The 25784-nt window shown below is 39.4% G+C and overlaps 1 protein-coding gene across 3 annotated transcripts in view; it reads right to left on the bottom strand.

Annotated features, from left to right (window-relative positions):
* The window catches only part of BICC1 (BicC family RNA binding protein 1), a 270915-nt gene extending 260044 nt beyond the window's left edge, over window positions 1-10871 (bottom strand). The window contains exon 1 of one of the 3 annotated variants that reach the window (XM_038533967.1): window positions 10638-10871. In XM_038533967.1, coding sequence (XP_038389895.1) covers window positions 10638-10827 — 190 coding nt within the window. In that variant the 5' untranslated portion in view covers window positions 10828-10871. The remainder of the gene's footprint in view (window positions 1-10637) is intronic. The other 2 variants (XM_038533968.1, XM_038533966.1) reach the window with 2 other exon arrangements.
* Window positions 10872-25784: the final 14913 nt, after the last annotated feature.

Genomic DNA, 25784 nt, shown 5'->3' with positions numbered 1-25784 from the left:
TAGTCACACACACACACAGAGAGAGAGAGAGAGAGAGAGAGGCAGAGACACAGGCAGAGGGAGAAGCAGGATCCATGCACCGGGAGCCCGACGTGGGATTCGATCCGGGGTCTCCAGGATCACGCCCTGGGCCAAAGGCAGGCGCCAAACCGCTGCGCCACCCAGGGATCCCTATATGACATGTTTAAATCTTGGCACATGAAGCTTGAAAACTGGACATGTTACAGAAGAAGGAAAATGTAACAAAAAGATGCTACATGGGGAAGCACATGATCTCCTTTGTTCATCTAAATCAGTTAAGTCAACACCAACAAGTTTCAACTATGGTTAGCACTGCCATCCTGGTCAGTAGAAAATCTTAAATTAGGGAACCTAGCCCACAGGACACTGAAAACTGCCAAGACATCAACAGAGCTCACAGTCAGCTGTCTTATGAATACTTGCTCCTCCAAACCAGGATACTCCAACTGTCTTCATTCCACCCTCTTCCCCCACTGGTTGTGAAGGCTCATGTGTATAGTACTCATAAAGGCAAATTCCTACCCAAACGACTTATGTATGTAAACTCAGTGAGCTTCTATCACCACATGCCAAACACTATTGGGTTTTTATTGTATTCTATGCAAAATACTCGGAACACTAAAACTGGAAAGGATTTTAGGGAAATCTAATCCAAAACCCTGAGAAGTTAAATGACTTGTAAAATGTCAATGGCAAGACTGGATAATGAACTCAAATCACCTGACTCCTGGTTACCCACTCTTCTGAGAGGAATGGTTTACTTTCTTCTAACTAAAAATATGTCGGTGACTATCCTAGTACAATGAGCAATTAACATAAAAGAACAGTTATTTCAAAAAAGATTAGCTCTTATCTGAAATGCTTTAAAATCATATTTAAACAAGTATCTGGAGATGTATTCTTGTAAGAAAGAGATAATGCAGTATCTACATCTAAATAAATAACTATACTTACCTTGACAAATTTCAATGTATAAAACTAATTCAGATCAGAAACAGAGACAAATTACTCAGCATTAACCTCACTTGAATTATTTTCCATATCCTCAATTCAAATCTCTGCACTAATATATCACTAATAGTACAACATTCTACATAGCTCCTGGACTAAAAGTAAAGAAAGACCACCTTGCATGTGGACAATTACTATGCCTTATTTATGTAAGGCAGAACTGGGATATATCTTAAGGCTAAGTACATGCCCTACCTTTAAAGTTCCATTCCAGGAGGTCAATGTCAAGTCCATAGCCCAAAATGAGCAGTTTTTAGTCCAATTCCACCATGGGTCATTTATTCATGGGTCATAAACACTGCACTGGACTAGGTGCTGAAGAGGAATAAGAGATGAATTTGAAACATACAGATCATGTACAGAGAATCAACTGTGAGCCAACTTTACACAAATTATCATGTAATCTTCACTGCAGCCCTGGGAGAGAGATGTTATTATCTCTGTTTCGTGAAGAAAACAGAAAAGTTAACCAAAGCTAGTACAAGGCAGAGCTTTGGAATATGTGCAATCTCACCAAGAATTCTAACCCAACTGTGCACCTACTACCACATTCCTCTGCGTTTCAGCAGGGAACTAGGGGAAACACTACCCTATTCTGGAGGACAGGTTAGCATCTTAGATCGAGATTTGGTGTATCTCTATACTGCATAAGAGTTTCAACTCTGCAACAACCCTAAGAAGAAAACTAGTGTCTAGTCCCACGAAGAATTCCAAAAAGAAACTGATGCCCCAAGTTTAAAGGGTTTTTTAGCTTCCCTATCTGTAAAACACAGATCTCAACAGCAGCCTGTATCTCTGCCCCTCTCTCTCTCTCTGTCTCTCATGAATAAATAAAATCTTAAAAAAAAGGAAATACAAAAACATTTAATATATTAAATTAAAATACTAAATACAAAGTAGTAGTTAATACTATAGCATGAACTACATAAACTATGCAAATAGTCAAAACTATTATGTATGTCAAAACTACATTTCAAGGCAGAAAAATGAAAATAGCTTCAGTATACTGGGGTTACTGATGACTGTTTTTATTCTTAAAAGTTCCCTTCACACTGCCTTTTAAATTTCTGTAACAACAAATGTGTCCTTTTAAATTATTTCATAATATATTGAATAGATATCTATTACAACTAATTTAATGGGAATCTGTAGGAAAATTAAATTTATTCTGAGCCTGCTGTGCCATAATAAAAACAATATATCCTCCCGCAGGAATATATCCTCCCACAGGTTTAGGCTCTTCCCAGGTCCCATACAACAAGCCACTCTAAACAACGCTGTGCCAGTTATAAATTATGCTCCTAGACTAAAATGCTTCAAGATGGTTTAACATGGAGAAAGTATAAGCTTCAAAAGTAAAGAAAATTAAAGAAAGAAAAGGATCTGAATCTTCTTAATTTTAGCCATCATTATCTAACCACATAGCAACACTTCTCAAAGTGTAGTAGCCCTAGATCACCTACATTGGATTCACATGAGATTCTTTTCAAAATGCAGATTCCAACCACTACTGAAATTATCAAACCAACACAATCAGTATCTCCAACACAAGTCCAGAGTTTCTGTACAATCTTCTCAGGTAATTTTAATGCACACAGACTTTAAGAATCTGACATGTTAATCAGGTAAAATAAACACCATTCAAAATTTTTAGTGAAAGAAACATATAGAACTCTAAATCTGGATAGGTAATTCAATTACATCCTAATTTCTCACACTTACTAGCCCAAACAAGCCAGGTTGTAAGATCAAAGGCAAAAGGAGCAGACATCCTGCAAATCTGTTGTCTCTTCTGCCTAACCTATGAAACTTTCGAAAATAATTTTGCAAACTTTATCAAGAGTCTTAAAATATCCATGCCCTTTGCCCCCAAAATTTCACTAGTAAGAATTTTTCATAAGAGAATATTCAGGATGCAAGCCATGCTTTTAGGCAAGAGTGTTTGGGACAGCAATATTAATATTCACCATCTACCATTTTTTGAGTATATGCACTGCATCTGGCACTGCATCTGGCTTATACACAGTATTTCTAATCCTCAATACTTTTATCCTCACTGCAGAGATAAAAAGACTGAGGCTCAGAGAAGTTATTTACTTACCCAAGCACGAGTTATCAACCTGCCCAAGATCTGAATCCCAGTCAGTTTGAGTAAAAACCCTAGGCTCTTTCCCCTCCTGGGAAAAGTTTTATCATAAATGCTTATGTCATAAGGTTTAAGCAAAGTATGATATGTCAAGGGGATAGTTTATATTCATTTTAAACCATGCTCAGGAACATCTGGGTGGCTCAGTGGTTGAGCGTCTGCCTTTGGCTCAGGTCGTAATCCTGGGGTCCTGGGAGGAAGTCCCGCATCAGACTACCCACAGAAGCCTGCTTCTCCCTCTGCCTATGTCTCTGCCTCTCTCTGTGTCTCTCATGAGTAAGTATATAAAATCTTTTAAAAAATAATAATAAAATAAAACCATGCTGTTCAAAAATCTTTAATGAGATGGAAAATCCTCATGACACAATGGTAAGTGAAAAACTGGGTGTGATCCCAGTTTAGAATGTAAGGAACACAAGACACGAAACCAAATCTATCTTGGTTTTGATTGCATCCCCAAAGCCTAACACTAACACTGTACCTGTGATACAGTAGGAACTCAAAATCTGTCGTAAAAATAAATTATATGTGCGTATATTGTTTAAAGACCCGGAAATAATTCCCAAAAATCCTACAAGTGGTTCTTGCTAGATTCCCAAAACACTTACAGTGATTATTGCTAGATTAGGGATGACTTTTGGGTCTTCTATTTTACATCTGTTTCAAGTATTCTATATAAGTTCATATTACCAGGGCACCTAGGTCGCTCAGTGCTTAAGCATCTGCCTTCAGCTCAGGACGTGATCCCAGGGTCCTGGGATCAAGTCCCACATAGGCTCCCCTCAGAGAGCCCGCTTCTCCCTCTGCTTATGTCTCTACCTCTCTCTGTCTGTCTCTCATGAATAAATAAATAAAATCTTTAAAAAATAAGTTCATATTACCTTCATAATAAGAAAAATAACTTCAATGGCTAATTTTCAAATCCTATGTTTGAGCATCTTCCTATAGAAGAGATGCAATTAAGCTTCAGATAAACTCAATATATACACTAATGTGTGGTTTATCTTATTTAATGTAACAGAGAAACTACTTTATAGCTAGAAAGTGAGCATTACGTTTGTATATGCCAGCATCATAAATGCCAGTGGGATTTAATACTTATTACAGGGATCCCTGGGTGGCGCAGCGGTTTAGCGCCTGCCTTTGGCCCAGGGCGCGATCCTGGAGACCCGGGATCGAATCTCACGTCGGGCTCCCTGCATGGAGCCTGCTTCTCCCTCTGCCTGTGTCTCTGCCTCTCTGTCTCTCTCTGTGTGTGTGACTATCATAAATAAATTAAAATAATAATAATACTTATTACAAATAATGTTTTCATCACCTATAGTTATTAGTAGCTTAGTAGGTAGGAAATGGATTTATAAATATGTAACATCCACAAAATGTTTAGGTTATTCTTCAAAATTTTGAGCAGAAAACAATGTTTATTCTCCTCTTTTCCCCTCCCCTGACCGAAGATGCACCTCCAGGCACAGACAGCTAGTTTCTATAACAATGAGGCCAAAAGCCACAGACTGGGAATGGCAGAGGTGAGGAAGGTAGTCACTGGGCTCCTTGATGCCCCTGGGGCAACTATTCAGGGGTGGACCCCTGAGCTCCAGATTTTGTATTAGGTGAGGAAAATAAACTCCTGGCTGGTTTAAGCCACTCTGTTCGGTTTTCTGTTAGTCACAGCCAAATATATACCTGCCTATTAAAATCAGCCATATGACAAACCTTTCTGTTTTAACTTATCAATGATCAACTCCACCAACACCGCACAAGTCTTCGCAAAGATCAGACTTACTGAGAGAACATGCATGTACTGAGAGTGCTTACTCGATGTCCCGAGGACAGGGACATAATGCCCGTCTCATGCTACCCTTATAGGGCCCTGCTGAAGTGACACTAAGACCCCGATCCAGCCAATTCTGACGGCAGAACCTGGGCTTCATACTGCCAAGCTACACAATTTTCAATGCACTTTTTCATTGTTTATAACATGATCTTATCCTTCAATTCTGCTTTCACACTCAACTACCATTGTCCCAATGGATTCTCTGACAGGAGAAAGACTTCTCAAAAATAAATCATCCCTTCCACTAAACAAAATGGATTGACATGTAGTTGTTTTAAAAGTAAGCATTTGGGCAGCCCAGGTGGCTCAGGAGGTTAGCGCCGCCTTCAGCCCAGGGTGTGATCCTGGAGACCCTGGATCGAGTCCCACATCGGGCTCCCTGCATGGAGCCTGCTTCTCACTCTGCCTGTGTCTGTGCCTCTGTGTCTCTCATGAATAAATAAATAAAATCTAAATAAATAAATAAATAAATAAATAAATAAAATAAAAGCAAGCATTTGCTCTCTAGTGTTCCAAAATCTTTATCCGTCACATGGCACAGGGCTGCTGCTACATTAACATCCACAAAGTGCCATGTGCCTGGCACTGGGCTACACATTTCACATGCATCATCTCATTCAGTGCTCACAACATCCAAGACAGGACTACTGTCCCCATTTTACAAGTGAACAAATACAACATGTAAGCCTGTGCACAGATTTTGAAAAAAGTCTCTTTCTAGACACCAATGAATGACAAGTTCAAAGCAACATAAAACTAGAAAGGAGACTGATTTTGCTGCTAGTCTTTAGTAAAAATGTCAGAAGTAATTTATTTAGGACCCTTTAAAGAATGAAAAATACTCCAGGCAAGGACAACTAGACAACTAACAAAGGTGTAAAGCCCTTTCAGTCTGAGCAAAATCTAGAATTGCATACTCATCTCTAATATAGCTTTATTCAGTATATACTCAACCACCTTTACAAGAAGCTAATATACTCATCACACTATGAGCTGCCAGTAAGGCCAAGAATATTTAGATAGCTATGAATATTTACTTATCGTAAGACCATTTAATTCATTTTCCAATACACTTGATTTTCATTTGCAATATAAGAATGTGCATTTTATGAACTATGATTTATAATGACTATAGTTATTATTCATTTATTCAGCAATAATAAATGAGCTTCAGGAAGCTATAAGGCCAGCACTGTGATGCTTACCTACATCTTTTTCTCTTAATCATCACAAGCAGTCAAGATGCAAGAACTATTATACCCCTTTTTATTTTATGTATTTATTTATTGGGGATGGGGGGCAGAGGGAGAGAAAATCTCAAGCAGGCTCTATACCTTGCACGGAGCCCAATGCGGGGCTCAATCTCACAATCCTGATATCATGACCTGAGCCAAAATCAATTGGATGCTTAAGTCACTGAACTACCCAGATGCCCTAAAACCCCCTTTCAGAAAGAGGGCCACAGGTGAAGAATTTTCCCCGGTTCCCTATTAGAAGGTAGCATTAAGATTTGAATCCATATCTGGCCCAGAGCCCTGTGCTTTTAACCACTAAGCTTCATCAAGTTATTTGATTTATTCCTGTTGTATTAGCCTTAGTCCAACATTAGCTATAAAACTATACTCAGCTTAGCTCTTATCTTCACTTTCAGTACACCTCAATTTCCAGACACTTTGCTTCACATTTTTCCCATAAATCATCTAAAAAATAAGACCATCGTCCCTAAAGATTCACTTCACTTGCTAAATTGGAAGAGATAACATACTTGTTACTCTTACTTTTAATCAATGATGTGTTGATAACCTTAGTGGCTGCTTCTTCTACTCAAGTAAGCAGAAGTAAGTGATCCCCACTGTGCCTATTATTGTAAAAATGCAACATGGTTTTTAAAGTCTTTCACAGCAATATCCTAAAAGCCCACCAGATGTCAACCTCAGTTCGTAAAAACAGGCCATTTCCCACCTTGTAACTCTTCTTTCTATGATGACACAAGGGATTGGGAATTTGGAAAATGCCTTTGCTTCTACATGTATGCAGGAATTTTTTTGTATGATTTTTAACTTAAGAAGAAAAGTATAACAGTAAGATGTAAAACAACCAGAGAGAGAGAGAGAGAGAGAGAGAGACAGAAATATACATATTCCATGTTTGCCTCTTGGGTCCCTACCAAACACCAAGACTATTTCTGACTCTTCTGACTTATTTATTTCCTACTTTCTCCCAGACTTTTTCTATACTATTCTCCTCCCTCTCTCTACATACCATAACTCATATTTGACTTAAATGAATCAATACTATTATCTCACACAAGGCATGAAATCTAAATTTTGAAAATCAGTATTAAATTAATTAAAAACAATTTTTCTTTATTATTAAACAGTGCTGTCCATGGTGTCCATTCCAGGCTGACCATAAACCTCAATAAACTTGAAAATAATTCCCATTTTTAAAACCAGTAACTAACCAAAGTGGTAATCTTCATTTAGACTCAAACAAAAATGGCAGATACTCTGCAAGGCTGTTCCAAAGTGGTTAGCACTCTCTCTCTCTCTCACACACACACACACACACACACACACACAAAGGAAAGAAAGAAAAGAAAGAAAAGAAAAACTAACAATTTTTTCCCTACATTTTCAGTCTGGTGTTTTTATGCATAGAAATTCTTTTGGGATTCATTGATCATCCAAGAATGGTATTTCATTTCTTTGATCAGTGCCCTACTGCCCATATTTTAACCTCACTGAATTTTTGGTCCATTGCATAGAAGAAATTCTCTACTAATAAAAATACAACCCATTAAAGATTAACTCGCCCCCAGGACAGTCTCTCTAGAAACAAATTCCAAGCATTATAATCACTAATTTGCACTATGTAGGCTTCAGGACAGATAATCTTATTTATTCTGCTTTAAACTGGAAATCTGCACATATTTTAAGGCAATTATGAAAAGAAAAATGGCAAACCAGATTCACATAATCAGAAATCCAACTAGACAAATACTTTACCTACTTGACACTTTGCAAATGAAAAGTTTTACACCCAAGATTATCTAACAATGTTAGAATACTTGCAAACCTCCTTAGTCTCTATTTTACTTTCCCAATATGAGATTGCAAAAGTTTTTGTTTCTCCAAATTTAAAGTATACCCTATACGTCAGAAATTATAGTAGGCACAGGAAATCTTTTGAATCCATGCTGTAATATTTATTATTAACAACAATAAAAGCATATAATAGACATTAAGCTCTTATTGTCAAACAGCATAGCATAGCTTATCAGGAATTATCTCTTAATTCTTCCAAAACCCCAAGAGAAATACAATTATCATTTGCTAATACTAATACTAATCAACTATTAGTATTAGAGAAATACTAATCCACCATTTAGAGACAGGCAGAGTGAGACTGAGAGCCCAGGAACTGTCCCAACATCTGTGGGACGTGAATCTAGGTTTGATTCCAGTGCCCACTCTTGCTATAATCACCTGGTTTAAAACAATGAGACCCAGAATTACATTTGGTTCAGAAAACTTGTCTCATTCCTTCAAACATAGTTGTTTTACATAATTGACACTAGGAAGCACACATCACAAAATGTCTTAGTACACTATGCACCATTCTATTGTCAAATGAGTTCAAAATTTACCTTCTCAGAAGGCATAATTCATTTATTGGTGATTTCTGGAAAGTTAATCAAAGCACTATGTTCAATCATTAAAGAATTCTTTGGGGCTGAAATGTAAATATTTCATTATACGTAGATTGTTGAAGAAACGTTAACTGTTAGGACTTCCTGTGAAACAAAACTTTTTCACTGCAGCAATTTCAAACCACCTCATGTCAGAGTAGCATACCTTCAAATTTAAAAAATACACCACCCATATTTCATTTTATTCTAAACAAAAATCAATTAATTGAAAAAATAAATCCACTTCCAAAACTCAAGTTATACAGGAGGGCTGCCTAGAAACTAAATGCTTATCACTATCTGTATGTGCATAGATGGAACAGGTAAGGAAGACATAGTATTATTAGAAGATCCACCCTTTACATTATCCCAAACTCATGTGGGAAACAATCTCACAGTATTTTTCTGAATAAACTTAATATTTTATTTAGAATCAGAAACTAGGCAAAAAGAACCATGGAACAAATGAAACTAAAATGGATTATTGAAATACAACTTTAATTTCCAAAACCACTCTAATTTCTAAATCCACTATACAATATTCTTATTTGAACAATTTACCACAGAAGTAACTCTCTTAGAAAATTATATAATTTAAGGGTGGAAAAAAAAAAAGAGACACGATAAGCCCTAGGGATGTTTATCAATAAAAATAAGCAACAAGGCAGATGAGTTTGTAGCTCATCCAAAAAACGCCAGCCAAACACTCCTGCTATTTGTTTCTACCAAGTTATTGTCTTGGAAAACATGTTGTTCTCTCTTAAAATAACCTGCTACATTGTCTTTCAAAGCCACTGCATTTCCACGGAGGGCTAAATAGCTCCCATGTTGTGATGCACTGACTGATAAAGTCAAAGTTAGTTGACTTTTTGAGGCATCAAGCCACAAAAGAAAGTTGGAAAGCTCCAAACTTCTCTTGATAATGAGGACGCTACCTACTGAATGAATCCACCATACATCCTGAGTCAAATTAATGTCTGGTCCTCTACAGTATTTTAAGAATGACAGTCGTTCAAACTACCGCTATTTTCCTAGATGAGGGAAATGACCAGACTGGTGGCTTACAGATAAACTAGTAATTAACATTTTTAAGGAAGGCCAAAATGACCTTGGACATTTGAGCGTTCACTCTGAAAACTCCCATCCCCCCATTATAAAACTCAGAACTTGTCTCCAGTCCTAAAGCTGTTGTGCCTGGGAAAGTCCCAGAGAAACGAGGGAATTAAAAAACAAAACAAAACAAAACACACACACACACACACACACAATTGTGTAAGACAGAAACTCACAGCACAGGAAGATTTTTATGATCTGTGACTCAAGATGTGTTACAAGCCTATCAGGAGATGAACACACAGGTCCTCCAACCCAGCAGCACGACCCCGACACAGTCCCCACGCTCTGGCTGCTACCCCCATCCAGGCCCCTCTCCCTCGCGGCGGGGGGGTGGGGACACTCCTATCTTAAGCCCTGACATCTGCAGTGTTTCCCAACAGCTAGACAAGGCCCCTCGGCCGGAGGAAGTGGACACTGACCAGAGGAGACACAGGGACACAGCTAGAATTCAAGGCTCTGAGGGAGTGGGGAGAGAGTCACTGTCACGCACACCCCGTGCGGACTCAGCGGGTCCCGGGGCGAAGCCGGGGTGTCCGGAGTAAGGCGGCAGCTCCAAGGTAGCCGGGAACACAGCCGGGGCGCGCCGGCGCAAACTCGGCCTTTGGCTTTTCTGAAGCGGGTCAAGTCAGGGGCCCAAGGTTCCCGGCCCTGAGACCCGCGAGGCGCGTGAGGGCGGAGAGTCCCGCGGCCTCGCGGGGGAGCGGGCCGGGGAGCCCAAGCCGGCCGTGGGCTGGAGCGGGGCGCGGGGCGCGGGGCCGGGAGGTCCGGGAAGGAGAGGGGACTCCGGCCGGGAGCCCGAGAACGCGGGGGATGCCTACCTTGTAACATGGCCTCAAGTTTCTTCCTGTCCACGCGGAAGCGCTCCTCGCTCCACTCGGGGCTGTGCAGGGGCGCCCCGGCGACCAGGTCGTCCTCGGAGCCCGGCATGGGCGAGTCAGTACTGCGTTCGCTGTTGGAGCCCGGGTCCGACTGCGCCGCCAGGTAGCCGGGCTCGCCCTGGGCGGCCATGGTGGGCGCGCGGCGCTCGGGCTCCGGCTCCGGCTCCGGCTCCGACCGCGGCCGCCGCTCCGCCTGCGCCGCCGCCTCCGCTCGCCGGCCGGGCGCGACTGGCTCCCCGCGCCGCGGCGCTAGCTCGTCCCCGGGCCGCCGCCGACGCCGCCGCCGCCGCCGCCACGGAGCCCCTGGCGCATCCCAGCCCCGCGAGCCGCCCGCCGCCCCGAGTCCCGGCCGCGATCCCGGGCCGGGGACTGCGCCTCCCCCGGCCAGCAACGCCCGCGCGGAATGAGCGCGCCGCGCCGCCAGCGCCTCCATCCGCAGGGCCCCGGCGCCCCCTCCCCGCCCGCCGCCCCGGCCGCCGCGCGCTCATTGGCCCCGCCGGCCCACGGGGAGCCGCGGCGGGCGGGCCGCCCCCGGCGCTCGGACACCCTCGCGCGCGCACACTCACCACGTACGCACCACGAAGCTTGCCCCCCGCGCGTGGTTTCGCGGCTCCTCAAACGCACTCGGCGGGTTTAAGCACAGCGCCCCGGGACGCACACAGATGCACACGCAGCCCCCCTCGGTACAGAGGCTCACTACGCCGAACTCGCAGCCTCGGTCGGCCGCTCGAGCTGGAGACAGGAGGAGGGAGAAGGGAGGTGACTAGCGGAAGAAACAATGTCCGTCCCCTGCAGCATCGCGGTGGTCGCTGCTTTCGCCCAGTTCATTCCCAGCTCACTCCTCTTTCCACAGCGAAGTGGTCAAGCTGCCCAAGAAATGCACAAGAGGCTTACTCTTCATTGTGAGGGAAGATTTTTTTTTTCTTGAATGAGGTGTGGAGGGAGTCATTTTCCATGTGATTCTAAAGGAATGGATTCAGCTGATTTTAAAGAGGCGGCGGGGTGGGGGGTGGGGGGTGGGGGGAGAGAAAAGACCCCTGAGATGGAAATGGTGGTTAGCTGAATCCATTTGGCAGCTGGGCAGCCTGTCTTGTCAGGGACCGAGGGCTCTTCTCTGTTTTCAAGGTCAGCCTCATAGATGAGGACCAGCAAATGACCATATGATTGATCCTAACTGCCCAGGCCAGGCCACCCATTGCCACTTGTAAACTTGGACTTGAAGCAGCAGGGAAAAAGAAAGTTGCTTGCACCAGTAATGCCCTCAGAACTCTACATTGCATTCACACTGATTCATCCCGGTTTGTTTTGTGACCAAAAGAAAAAAAAAAAAAAATCTCATTTTAGGGGGGTGGGGGTTGAATGAGAAAGCTGTTACTGTGCCACAGAGGGAGGCTTACTGGCTTACGCAAGGGGCAAGCTATACTTAGGGTCAACAGAAACTCGTATAGGTTCAGTTGCCTGATTAACAAGAATTGACTGTGCTGTGTACTGTGGTGTGCTGACAGATGACGTAACTAAGACTCTGGGAAGTCAAGTGACATGACTAAGGTCACATAGCATCAGAAAATGGAGTCAAGAATCAAACCCAGGTCCATGTACCTGACACATAATTTCCACAAAACCCCTACCTTATTAAGCAGAAAAGTTTCCTGCTCAGAGAAAAACTGGGAGCAGATATACAGTCTAACTGCTTAATTGACTACCATGTGTCCCTTCTGTGAACTTATTGTACAAAGCACTAACTTAAACACCAAAACGGGTCATCAAGGAGCCTTCCATTAGGGATGCTTACCATCTTTTTCTGTCAAGAAATATTTGAGGGGACCCTGGTATATGCAGGAGACTGTGTTAGGCCCAAAGAAGAGTTATCAAAAACAAGTAGCATCCTTAAGCTCCTGGAGCTGACATTCTAATGAGAAAGATAGAATGTTGATCTAAATACATTAATCATTCAGAAAAATATAAAATTGCACCTATATTAAGCATTACAAATAAGAGACTCAAGATAGGGGAAAATCTGTAATGGAGTAATTGGATTCAATCAGAGATGTCAGTGGAAGAGTCTCAAGGAAAGTGACTCGGGCTGAACAGAAGTTTGAGCAGAATTTAACGGGGCAAGAAAGAGGAGAGTGGGCCTTCCCTACAAATGACTATTTGATCATTCTATCATCCCTGAAGGTAGATATTGTGATTATCCTTATTTTTCAGTTGAGGAAACTGAGGCATAGGAGGCAAAATAAATAATCCAAGTTTACACAACTAAGTAAATTATAAAATCAGGATTTGAACCCAGGAAGTCTCCCTTGAAAATTAGACTTCAAGTGCTCTGTGCTTAGCCGCTAAGCTATATTGGCTCTTAATAGTATCAGCATAAGCAAAGATCCCATGGCTGGAGGAAACAATGTACGTTCCTCCATCGGAAGACCTAAAAGAAAAGTCAGCAAAGCTGGTACAAGAAAGCAAGGAATGAGATGGTGCTAGCTGAGAGAAGAGAGGTAAAGAGTATGTAAGCCCTGTAGGACAAGTTAGGAGTTTTTGTCTTTATCCTTAGAACAGAAAGAAGCTATATAGAGGCTTTAAGTAAAGGATAATGTACTTAGATTTGCATTTTAAAAGATGACTATGGAAAAATAAATAAATAAATAAATAAAATAAAAGATGACTATGGCTATAGTATGGGGAGTAGATTGTGGGACAAGGGTAGAAGTAGACCAATTAAGAGACTATCCAGGAAGTTTAGATATTAGCTATTGGTTGCTTACCTAGAGTGGTGAAGATTGAGAAATGTGAGAGGACTTGAAAAATATTGTGATTGCAAATGTTATCAACTAGATTGGTGATGGATTGGATATGGGGTGATGGAGAGATAAATGTGAGGAATGACTCTAGAGTTCCGGCTAACATAACTAGAGAAAAATAGGTACCATTAACTAAAATAGAAACACTGGAAGAGGATTGACTTCACTAGAAGAAAGATGAATTTGAATTGGGCATACTGAGTTTCAGGTGCCATTGAGACCCCAAGAAGATATGTCATATAAGCAATTGGACATATGGGTCCAGAGTTCAGAAAAGAGATTTTGACTGACTGGAGACAAAAATGTGTTATTTGTTTATAGACAATAATTAGCCATATACAAGGAGTAAAACTGTATAGGGAAAGAGAAGAGAATTAGAAGGGGGAACCAAGGAAAGAGCCTTTCACAAATTCTAACATTTAGTGATCAAGAAGATGACAATGGAAAGGAGATATAAGGGATAATAAGAGAGGAAGGAAAAACAAAACAAAGTTTTGTCTTATAAGCCCAGGAAAAGACTACTTCTAAAAAAGGAAGTGTGATGATCTTTGTATTGTAGGGAGGTCAAAATTTTTTGATGGAGGTCACTGGGACCTAAGCAAGAAAATCAGAATGAAATGGTGATAGAGTGAATATAGCTAATGAAGTGAGGAGTAAAGACAACTCTTTGGAAAAGGTTTGGCTGAAAAGAGAAGGAGAGAGAAAAGAGAAGGAGAGAGAAGGATAATGTAGGTAGAAGAAGGGCTGTTTGTTGCTTATTGGGTTGGTTGGCTGGTAAGTTGAATGACTAATTTAATAGGTGAGGTTTGAGAATTGAAAAAACCACTAAGAATGATCCATTTGACAAAAATTGAAAATACGAGAAAAGAAAAAAAAAAGAGGAGGAATCGATATTATAAAGACTTTGCAAGCATAAATAGAATAGACTCCAAGACACAAGTAGAAGCAAAACTGAAGATGAACAGGTAGGTATAAATGTGGGTCCGTTTGCAGGTTTCATTTCTAGAACTCAAGGGAATTGTTACCTGATGGCTTTTATTTTACCAAGAGTAAAAGTCAAAATCACCTGCTGAGGATGTGGGGGAAGGAGAGCTGCGATTAGAGGCTTGAGGAAACTAGAGATTTTCATGTTAGTTTGTTTACAGAGTTTTTTTTTTTAATTTTTATTTATTTATGATAGTCACACAGAGAGAGAGAGAGAGGCAGAGACACAGGCAGAGGGAGAAGCAGGCTCCATGCACCGGGAGCCCGATGTGGGATTCGATCCCGGGTCTCCAGGATCGCGCCCTGGGCCAAAGGCAGGCGCCAAACCGCTGCGCCACCCAGGGATCCCCAGTTTTTTTTTTAAAGATTTTATTTATTTATTCCTGAGAGACACAGAGAGAAAGAGAGAGAGAGGCAGAGACATAGGCAGAGGGAACTGAGCCTGATATGGGACTGAGCCTGATATGGGACTCCATCCAGGATCAGGCCCTGGGCTGAAGGCTACGCTAAACCGCCGAGCCACCAGCTGCCCTGTATACAGAGTTTTAAAATAGCTTTTTGCTTCTGTAAGAAAATGAATTGGTACTGTTGAGAGTCCAGTTGATGTTGGTAGTCACAAATGTATAATAGGATCTTCCTGCTTCTCCTAACTGTATCCACCAGTGCTAAGCTTCTTGTGTGCAAGTTCAGAGAAAACATAGGAGCCAAATGGATGAAACACCAGGAGCTAAAAAGCAATGGATCAGTGACTGATGGAAAATAATTTCCAAGGTAGAAGTTTATAATCACAAAAATATCAGTCATACATGACAAATTCATTCTTAGGTATGAGATCTCTCAAAAGAGATTATTTTCCTTATATTGTTTCTGAGTAAGCTACTGAAGATTGTGTGTCACCAAAGCAAGAGAGTAAATCAAGATGAAGAGAAAAACATGGAACATGGGGAACCAGAGATCCAGCACAGGATAGAGGCAAAGGGGGTCCTCAGGATAATAGTGAAAGGAGAGCTCAAATTGGAGTAGGTCATAAATCTCAGGGTTGAGATTTCTTCTAGATTAAATAGAATGTTTGAATAATATGAACATATTCACAGGAACAGTGGGGGCTTTGAGGAGGGCAGTGGTGAAAAAGTGCTTTAGGAGAACATCAATAGGTAATGATAAGCTTTTGAAAATTAAGAAGTGGCAATACAAGCATGTCATCTGGAGACATGGAAATAAAAATAGAATCAAACTAAAAATGTTGGAAGTGGTTGCCTGTGGAAAATAGGAAATGGGAGGAAGGCATATGGTACTTCTGGTTTTTATACAAGTCTACAAGTCTTCTAGAACAATTTGATTCTTTAAACCATATGGATGTATGGCTTTAAATTTAGAAAATCTAATCAAGTAGCATATGCTTATAATACTATGATTGAAATGATAAATAAATAGCAGAATCTTGAATTTACAACTTCTGAGTCCTATGCTCTTTCTACAAAAACTGAACCAGAGTTAGAATAGTCTTTTTGTTTTTTAACAGAGTTAGATAGTCTTTTTGTTTTTATAGAGCATGTTTGTTTTGTTTGTCTTACTCAAAGTATAAGAATAGATCAGATGCCAGATAATCAATTGTGTAGATTTTTTTCTAATGGAGTAATGCAATCAAGAAAAAAAAAATCACTGGAAAATTTTATATAAAATCTTCAAGTTCACAAATTATGAAAACCCATAAGAGATTTTTTAAAGGAGCATTATCTTACATTTACCTTAGAAATTCATGTCTAACTTATTAGTGCTCATCTAATGAAAAAAACTTATGAGACATTTTATTTTTTAATTTTATTTATTTATTTGACAGAAAGACAGGGAGAGTGTATGTACACAAGCAGGGGGGAGCATCAGAGGGAAGGGAAGAAGCAGGATCCCCACTGAGCAGGGAATCCAATGTGGGGTTTCATCCCAGAACCCTGAGATCATGACCTAAGCTGAAGGCAGATGCTTAACCAACTGAACCACTCAGGCACCCCTTCAGGAATTTTTTTTTTCTTTTTTAAAGATTTTATTTACTTATTCATGAGAGATACAGAGAAAGGCAGAGACAGGAGAAGCAGGCTCTATGCAAGGAGCCCAATATGGGACTCGATCCTGGGACCCCAGGATCATGTCCTGAGCCAAAAGCAGACACTCCACCGCTGAGCACCCAGGCATCCCATTTCAGGAAACATTTTAAAGTAAAATGAATTTGGTGTTATGTTCTAGGTGCTCTTAATTAGTTTCCCTGGACTAGTTTCTTCTAAAGCAAAATATGAAACTATTGATCTTGAACTCCTATATTTTTGTAAGAGTTTCAGAAATTTATGTTAAAACTACTTTCCTATTTTAATTTAAAACCTTGACATTTCAGTGATTCTTGAATAATTTCAACGTATGGCCAGATACTACTCAATTAAATGAGCAGGCTCCTATTTAGCAATCCCCCCTCATTCTCTTTTTACATTTCACACTCCAACAATACTGAAGGATTTGTAATTCCTGACCTGTCCTGCTCTCCCATCTAGAGCTCTGTGTTTGCAATCAGTATTCCTCTGGCCTGGAACACTGTCTCACATTCTGTTGCCTTGGCCTTCACATACACCCTACTACTAGGCTGATCTGGGTTTTCTTAACTTTTGTTTCCAGTAAATGTTGTGCTTATTCCACTTAAAGCAATTATGTTCGCATTTACTATCTTTATTTTCTTCATCATTTATCACCATCATCATCATGGATCTAATGTCTGAGGCAGAAAATGTGTCTTTTCATTATTGTGTCCCAGGGAGCACTCAGAAATATAGGTTGATAAGCTCTTAACCATGCACCTAAAAATACATGACTAGAAGTTATTTTGTGATACACTTTAGATGATTATGCAACCAAAGAGTAATGAAGACAAGCATAAAAAGATAAGTCCAACTCTATTGCTAGAATTAAAGGTAGCAAACATTCTTTTCTCAATTTGCAGCTGAAGAAATGGATGCCTGGAGAATTGAGACAAACTGATTGGAATGCCACATCCTATGACAAGAAACAGAATCATTGATATTAAATCTGAAAAATTATCAGGTCCAGTCCCTTTACTTTGCAGATAAATTAATTGAAACCCAAAAACTCAAAGAAAAATAAAGTTCTGCAAATATATGCTTAAATTTTATGAAAAAGCTGATTTTCAGTAAAGCATCATCCACAAATTTACTTCATCTTAAATTATTTTCATTTGAACTTTCCACTGAAACCTTTTGGCTGAAAACTTACATAGCCAGTTATGGTACAATATATTTTACAGATTAGTTTGCACTTAAGTGAACATTCTAAAATCATATAAATCTCCTTGCAACGTCAAGCTAAAAGAGTGGCAGAGTACTAGATATTCTATTTTAATATTTCAATGCTTTTAGAATTGGTTCTAGAAGAAACTTATTTGAAATAAACATAAATGATGTAATAAAGGAAGATGTGCATACCATGTATAATGCCAATATTTTTTTCAGATTGATTAATAATGCCTATCGCTTATTGAGTATTTATGATTTGCTGAACATTGTGAACTAGCTCATTTGGTTCTCACCACAATCCTATGAGGCTGATTCAACTATTATCTCCACTTTAAAGAAGATAAGAACTAAGGCCTTAAAGGATAACATGCTTGGAGAGCCTCAGTGGGATGTGGTTGTGATCCAAAGACAGAGACATCTGATGGAGGTAATTTTTTTAATTTAATTAATTAATGTATTTATTAATTTATTCATTTGACAGAGAGTGAGAGCATAAGCAGGGGGTAGGCGCAGAGGGAGAGGAAGAAGCAGACCCCTGCTGATCAGGGAGCCCAATGCAGGACTTGGTCCCAGGACACTGACATCAATGACCTAAGTGAAGGCAGCTGCTTAACTGACTGAGCCACCCAGGTGCCCCCAGAGATGATGTTCTTAATCATTACATGGAGCTTTCTCCTCAATCTGGGACTAACTGATAATATGTAGGTAAATATAAAATACTAGAAGTAGAAAGAACCTAATGCTCATTTGGTAGTTTTCACATTTAAAACAATAAAAACCATCTTTCAAAAAACTCTACTGCAGAAATCCCTAACAGAAAACTAACAGCAGAATTGTTCAAGTTGAGGAAGGACAGGATTCTCACCAGCTCAAACTTTTTCTTCCATAATCTCAGGGTTCCTAAGGCTCAGAAGACTACTGATCTCATTATATCTCTCTGTCTCTCTCCCCCAGAACACACACATTTATACCTAGGAACAAATGAAGCATATAGATCCAAAGTGACTTGCCTAAGTTCCACAACTCAAAGCATCAAGTCATGTTCAGGCTTTTATTGCTTCCCCACCAAAAGAGGAGGGGTTTGGTGTTTTCCAGAAGTCAAGAGCAGAGTATATCTAGTTGCCAGAAGGCATCCTAGTATTCTTTTACTATTTCGATAATATAGGCTTCTGATTAAAAATATTCTGAAAAGTAAAAATCTTTCACTGAGGTTTTAATACTACCCCAATGGTGAAAAATAATAAAGAAAACATGGGTTATTGAAATGAGAATAGACTGAATTGAAATGGAAGAAGAAAGTTAAGTAGCAGGTAGAATAGAAGGAAATGAACTTTCCCAGCCAGGCATTTACCTGCATTCTAACATTGCCCAACTCTCAACTTCACCGAAATGAAAAAAAAGAAAAAAGAAAAAGAAAGCTGGCAGTACTATGTTGATACTACCACCCATGGAGATATTTAAGCCCCAGCCTCCCAGCTCCTGCAGTTGTCCAAGTTCCAAGGCACATGTTAATTGTGCTTTTGATCTATGAGACCAGTGTTTTACCCTGTCATCCAGGATACCTGGACTAACACTCACCTGTAAATTTATTCCCATGACCCCCTGGGACTGGGGAAAATGGAGTATTTTGCAAAAGACAATAGAATAAGCATGTGTAAAATTGTATCTTCCTGCATTTTTTTTCTGATGGGCTGAAAGTCTGCCGGCAGTGTGACTTTTAGATCCAGCCAGAAATGAAGCCTATGAAGCCGTAAAAGCATCCAACCTCAGGGATGTGAGAACTGGCTCTGCTTCTAACACTACATTCAGTTACAAGGTAAATTCCACCAATGCCACTTATATGCTCATCATCAAAGGAGAAGAAAAAGAGTCCAGAAATGAAGGCCAATGGCACATTGTAAGTGACCCTTCCTGGGCAGCTTCTGTGGCAAGAAGGGCTCATAGTGGGAAATGACTGGGACATCAAAGGAAGGGCCAGGCTGCTAAATGTGCAGAGATGTCAATGGGAAAATACATGGCACACACTCCACCACACCCTCAACCTCCTCTCATGGCTGACATTACTGGTTGAACACAGCAGCCTCCTTCCACTCCAGCTCAGGAAATGCTTCTCAATGAGCAGTATAAAGAGCCAAGACAAATCATTTGGAGTTGGCTCTCAATATGAAATTTCATTGCTATGTTGGATTCAGTGCTGTGGTTAAGGGATTGGAAGATGGATAGTCATTCAGTTGGATACGGGCTATTGATCCCTCTTTCAGGGGATGTGAGCCTAAGAGCAAAGGAAATAAATATCCTACTCATTATTTGTCAGTTGTTCCCTAGGGGATCCCTGTGTTTTTGTACAGCAAAAATGAAGAAGAATCATATTGAATCCACTCCACATTCAGAATGTGGTAGTGAGCTATGACCTTGTAGAACTATCAGTATGTACCTGCTTATAGGACTTTAAGAGACTTGGGCTCTACTCCTCATTATTTCACTAATTCTATAGCTTTAAGCAAGTCTCTTAATTTTTCTGGGCCTAATTTCTTCATCCGTAAAATCTGGGAACAGATTAATTTGGATTATACAAATTTTCAGGTTCCTTCTAACTCTAAATTTCCATGACTTAAAGAAAGTACTCACTTATTACTCAGTTCAGGAACTGACAATTTCTAGATAGAAAAATTTTTTTCAAAGAAGAATAATAGAATCAAAGAACTGGAAGATTGTCAAATTCAATTGGTAGAAATAATAGTTCATAAAGGTATAGGTTAATCAAAGTCAGTGTCAATACAGGTGAAGAATACAGACATTGAAATCAGATCTCTTGAGTTCCAAGCCATCAGGGACACTTATCACTTTTATGGCCTGTGTATTAGTTACCTCTTGCTGTGTAACAAGTTACTCCAAAGTTAACAGTTTAAGACAATAAACATTATCTGTGGATTTCTGTGCATCAGGAATCCAAATATAGATGATCTGGGTGCCTCTGGCTCAAAATCTCTCACAGTACTACAATCAGGGTGTCAGCTGCATTTGTGGTCTCTTTCAAAGACTCACTTGAGAGATGATCCTCTTCCAAGTCATTCACATGGCTGCTAGCCGGATCCAGTTCCTCAAGGGCTATTGGCAAAGGACCTCAGTTCTTTGCTGGCTATTGGCTGAGGGTCTCCCTCAATTCCTTCCACATGAGCCTCTCCTAGGGCAACACAGGACATGACAGCTGGCTTCTATCAGAATGAACAAGCAAGGAAGCAAGAGAGTGCCCAAACCATAATCTTTTTGTGGGCTAATCTCAGATGTGACATACCATCACATTTTCCACACTCTATTCATTAGAAGCAAGTCACTTGGTCCAGCCCACATATGAGGGGAAGGGATTATACAAGGACACAATTATCAAAAGGGAGAGATCATTAGTGACATTTTAGAAGCTGCCTACCCCAACCTTGGACCAACAATTTTAACTTTTTACACCTGTAATTCTTTATTTAAAATGGACATAAAGTAGCTACATCCAAAGATTATTGTAAAGATTATGAATATGTTAAAAAGCATTTCATTCATTTACCACCTGGAATGTAGTTAACACTCAACAAATGATGGATATTATTTTTTAATTGTTTTATGTATAACTAGAGAAATTGAGAAACCTCCTTGAGTAGAGAAAACATACTCATATACCTGAAAAAGATAAATAAATGAAAATTGAGGTAAGTGTATGTTCTGAAACTCTCTGAATCCTTCCCCTCCAAAAACACTCCAGACATAACAAGTTAGCAAAATCAAAACTCCACCAAGAATGGACACAAAAAAAAGTAGATGACTACATATTCCCACAAGCCTCAGAAGAGAGGCAAGTGGAGACAGTATCAGAAGAACTTCAAAACTGTCATCAAGTACTCCTTAGAAAGCACAAAAAGCTAATCTGAAAGTAGCTGAGATGAGGTGGGAGCCCTGCAGGATCCAATGTGTAGGTCAGGGCAGAGGGATAGCTGGTGCTTAACCAGTCCCGACCCTGTGAACTCTCAAACTAAAAAAACCAAAGCTCTCTCCTAAGTCAAATTCCTATATTGAGTAGAAACTCCCAGATATAGGATTGGATTAAGTAGGATAGAAAAATAGTGGCCAAGGAAAAAGAAGGTCAGGATATAAGTAAAAAGGAAATGGTGGAGGCAAACCTTAGAAGTATGGGGTCATATATTTTTATCTCTGCTAAGGAAATCCACCTGCACTTAAAAGGAAGCAACAGAAATGGATTGAGGTTGAATTATGGGGGGGGAAAAAGGAAAGAAGTCAAATAATGTAGAAGATAACTAGAGATTATGAAAACAGGCCAGAAAGACATGCACTCCAACTTAAAATTTTAGTACAAGCAAAAATAATTGTTTTAAATAATAGAAGCTGTAAAAGAAGAAATAACCCAGAATTTTTTTATTTTTAATAATTTATTTAAATTCAATTTGCCAACATATAGTATAACACCCAGTGTTCATCCCATCAAGTGTCCTCCTCAGTGCCTGTCACCCAATCACCCCATCCCCCCACCCTCTTCTCCTTCTGCAACCCTTTGTTTGTTTCCCAGAGTTAGGAGTCTCTCATGGTTTGTCTTCTCTCTAATTTTTCCCCACTCAGTCTCCCTCCTTTCCCTTATAATCCTTTTCACTATTTCTTATATTCCACATATGAGTGAAACCATATGATAATTGTCTTTCTCCGATTGACTTACTTCACTCAGCATAATATCCTCCAGTTTCATCCACATCGAAGCAAATGGTAGGTATTTGTCTTTTCTGATGGCTGAGTAATATTCCATTTTGTATATAGACCACATCTTCTTTATCTATTCATCTGTTAGAGGACATTGTTGGCTATTGTGGACATTGCTGTTATGAACATTGTAACACAGAATTTGAAAAAACTTTACTATGAAGGCCAAAGAGGAGATTTGAAAAAGAGAATAAACTCAGGAGAGAATTAAACAAGTTTAAATTAAGTAGTCAACATTACATTAGAAGAAACTAAGGTGCAATCAAATATGGTGAAAAATACCTGAAAAGATACGGAAATTAGAAGGATAAAAATATTTTACGGCAAAAATAAATTTTTAGAAATATTTTTAAAAGGGATTTTAGAGAAAGTGAGAGAGATAGAGTATAAGGAGGGGGACTTCTATATAAAAGGAATCTCTGAAGGAGAAAATCAAAACAATGGGACAGAACAAACACCAAAAACTGTAATTTAAGAAAACTTTTATGAAATTAAGGATAACATAAATCATATTTCAAGGAAATTTCTTGAACTTAAAAAAATCAACCTAGAATAGCCAACTCAGAAATATATTCTGGAAAAAAGTATTAGATTTTAAGTGAAAAGAAAAAATTCTTTGAACTACCAGACACAAAGAACAAATCATTTATAAGGAAAAAATATAATTGCCATTGGTCTTTCCAACAACAATGGAATAATATCTTTAAAGTATTCAAGAAGAGAAAAATTAAGACGTTCCAGGAAAAAAAAATAGAGAAACTTCTACATCAGGGATTTTATATCCAGCTAACTTTGTTTATTAGTATAAAAAGATTACAGATAAACTGTTATGAATATACTTAGGAAATAGTGATTGCTCCCATGAACCCTTCTTACAGGATCTTCTAAAGAATCTACTTAATCTTTCATCACACAAAATGATTTGAAATATCCAACATAAGGACTGAACATTAAGTGGAGCTGTGGAGCTAAGCCTAAATGATGCTAGTTATAAAGGGGATACTGTACTATGTAATGTCTGTACATACTGACAATGTAGATACAGTACAATCAATAGAATGGGGGAAGAATCAAGGAGAGTGTATGAAAAATAGAAAAACCTGAAGAAAAAAAAAAGAAAGAAAAAGAAAGGGAACAAACCACTAATCAGATCATACACAATCATCACTCTCATGTTTGCAGGTATTAGTTAGGAAAGTCATCTTTCTTTAGCAGAAATCACTGATAAAAATATCTCTAAAAATTGCTCTAAGCCTCCTACCCTCCAATAACTCCGTATTCTACACTATGAAAAAGAAATTTTAGGGGTGCCTGGGTGGCTCACTCTGTTAGGCATCTGCCTTTGGCTCAGGTCATAATCTCAGGGTTCTGGGATGAGCCTGCAACAGGCTTTCTGCTCCACAGGGAGCCTGCTTCTCCCTCTCCCTCAGCCACTCCTCCTACTTGTGCTGTCTCTCTCTCTCTGTCAAATAAATATATAAAATCTTTAAAAAAAAAAGAAAAGAAAAGAAAAGAAAAGAAATTTTAGATATAAAAAATTTCAAAAGGAAGAAATTTCTGTGGTCTTACTTCAAGGATAGTCCAAGGCCATCTATATTAGAACTACTTGGCATGCTTATTAAAAAATGCAAATTTGTGAAACTTTCCCTAAACCAGCTGAATCTGAATCTCACAGTGGGAGATGGAGGAGGGAGAGTGCTTGAAAATCTACACATTAACATGTTTTCCAAAAGTCATAGAAGTTATTTGAAAAATCACTGTTCTAAAATCTTACTCCAGCAAAACATAATCTCTGTGTACAGGTATAATCCCCGCCTCTAAAGACACATCTGGTTAGCTGGAGTTCAAATTGCGATGGAATGTAGTCAGTACCTGCAATATGTCTTTCACTGAAGTAATAAGGTATGCAATTATATATTCCTTTTTTTAATAAAAAGAGAAATTAAACCCTTTGATGATACTTTTCCTCTTAAAAATCACTAGGAAAACTCCCAGACCTATCCTTTAATCCATGCTCAAATACACTGTTCAAAAATCCAAACTACCCAAACCCCATGTATTTGTGACTAAATTCCTCCCTCAAATATGCTTCACTTGCTGCCATATTTTTACTCCAAGCTAAATTCTACCATCAATTGTACACCTCAATATTCTCTGATTATAGCACATACTTTGTGAAGACAAATGGAGTCTGTAATTCTTATATTAAAAATGCTTTTGTACAATATCATTTGCATTTTATAAGGCTTCAAAGACAAAATGGCTAAAGTAACATTCAAAGGGAACGTGATTAGCTAGATAAAAATGAAATATGGTGTATTACAAAAGTTCAAGGTCAGACATACAAAAGCTTAGCCTATCTTTGGCTAATTTTTTCAATGCCAACAAATGTAATTCAGAAATTTCACAAATGAACAATTGAAAAAATTTGCTCTTCTTGGCAAAGATTTTTATATTTCTGAATTCTTTCTTCTTCTTTTTGGCCCTGATACCACTGTGGTTTTGTTCTTACTCTTTCCCTGGTACAGTATTTCTGACATTTCCACATACAATATCTGATCCACAAAGTAAAAAGAAGGATCAATGGAGGCTATTTACCTATGGTCACTACTTGATGGAAATATTCTCAAAAAATTACTTTCTCACTGTACACTTTCCTAAACACCCCCATCCCAAAGACAGAATTGACCACTCTTCTAATGTCCTCATGGCATCATCTATCTGATTGTATCAGGGTATCTCTGATAAATCAGTTGCAGCATAGCATACATACCCATCTTCCTCTATTAGATCACAAGTCCCTTAAGTGCAGGTAGATAAAGATATCTTTATATCCCCACCATTTATATCCCCAGTGTAGGCACACTGAAAGCATTAAATAAAGTGAGTGAATTAATGTTTTCCTTTCCAGTAAAACTGAATAAAAAGTAAAAAGGATAAAATAACCAAGAATTCTGCTTAAGCACAAAGTAACCAATAGGATTTCTTTCTTGCCTTATTTCTCAAGGGGCTGGCTGTTTTCGTGTACTTTTTTAAATATATATTTTATTTATTTATTTTAGATAGAGAGAGTGTATGCACCTGTGGCCAAGCAGGGTGAGGGGCAGAGGAAGAGAGAGTGGGAGAGAAGCTCAAGCTGAGTGGGGAGCCCAGAATGGGGCTGGATCCCACAACCCTAAGATCATAACCAGAGCAGAAATCAAGAGTCCAGCACTCAACCGAATGAGTCACCCAACCACCCCTGTTTTCATGAACTT

This window comes from Canis lupus, chromosome 4, assembly GCF_011100685.1.
Source record: "Canis lupus familiaris isolate Mischka breed German Shepherd chromosome 4, alternate assembly UU_Cfam_GSD_1.0, whole genome shotgun sequence".
Lineage (NCBI taxonomy): Eukaryota > Metazoa > Chordata > Mammalia > Carnivora > Canidae > Canis > Canis lupus.
This window is presented reverse-complemented; position numbering and strand designations above follow the sequence as displayed.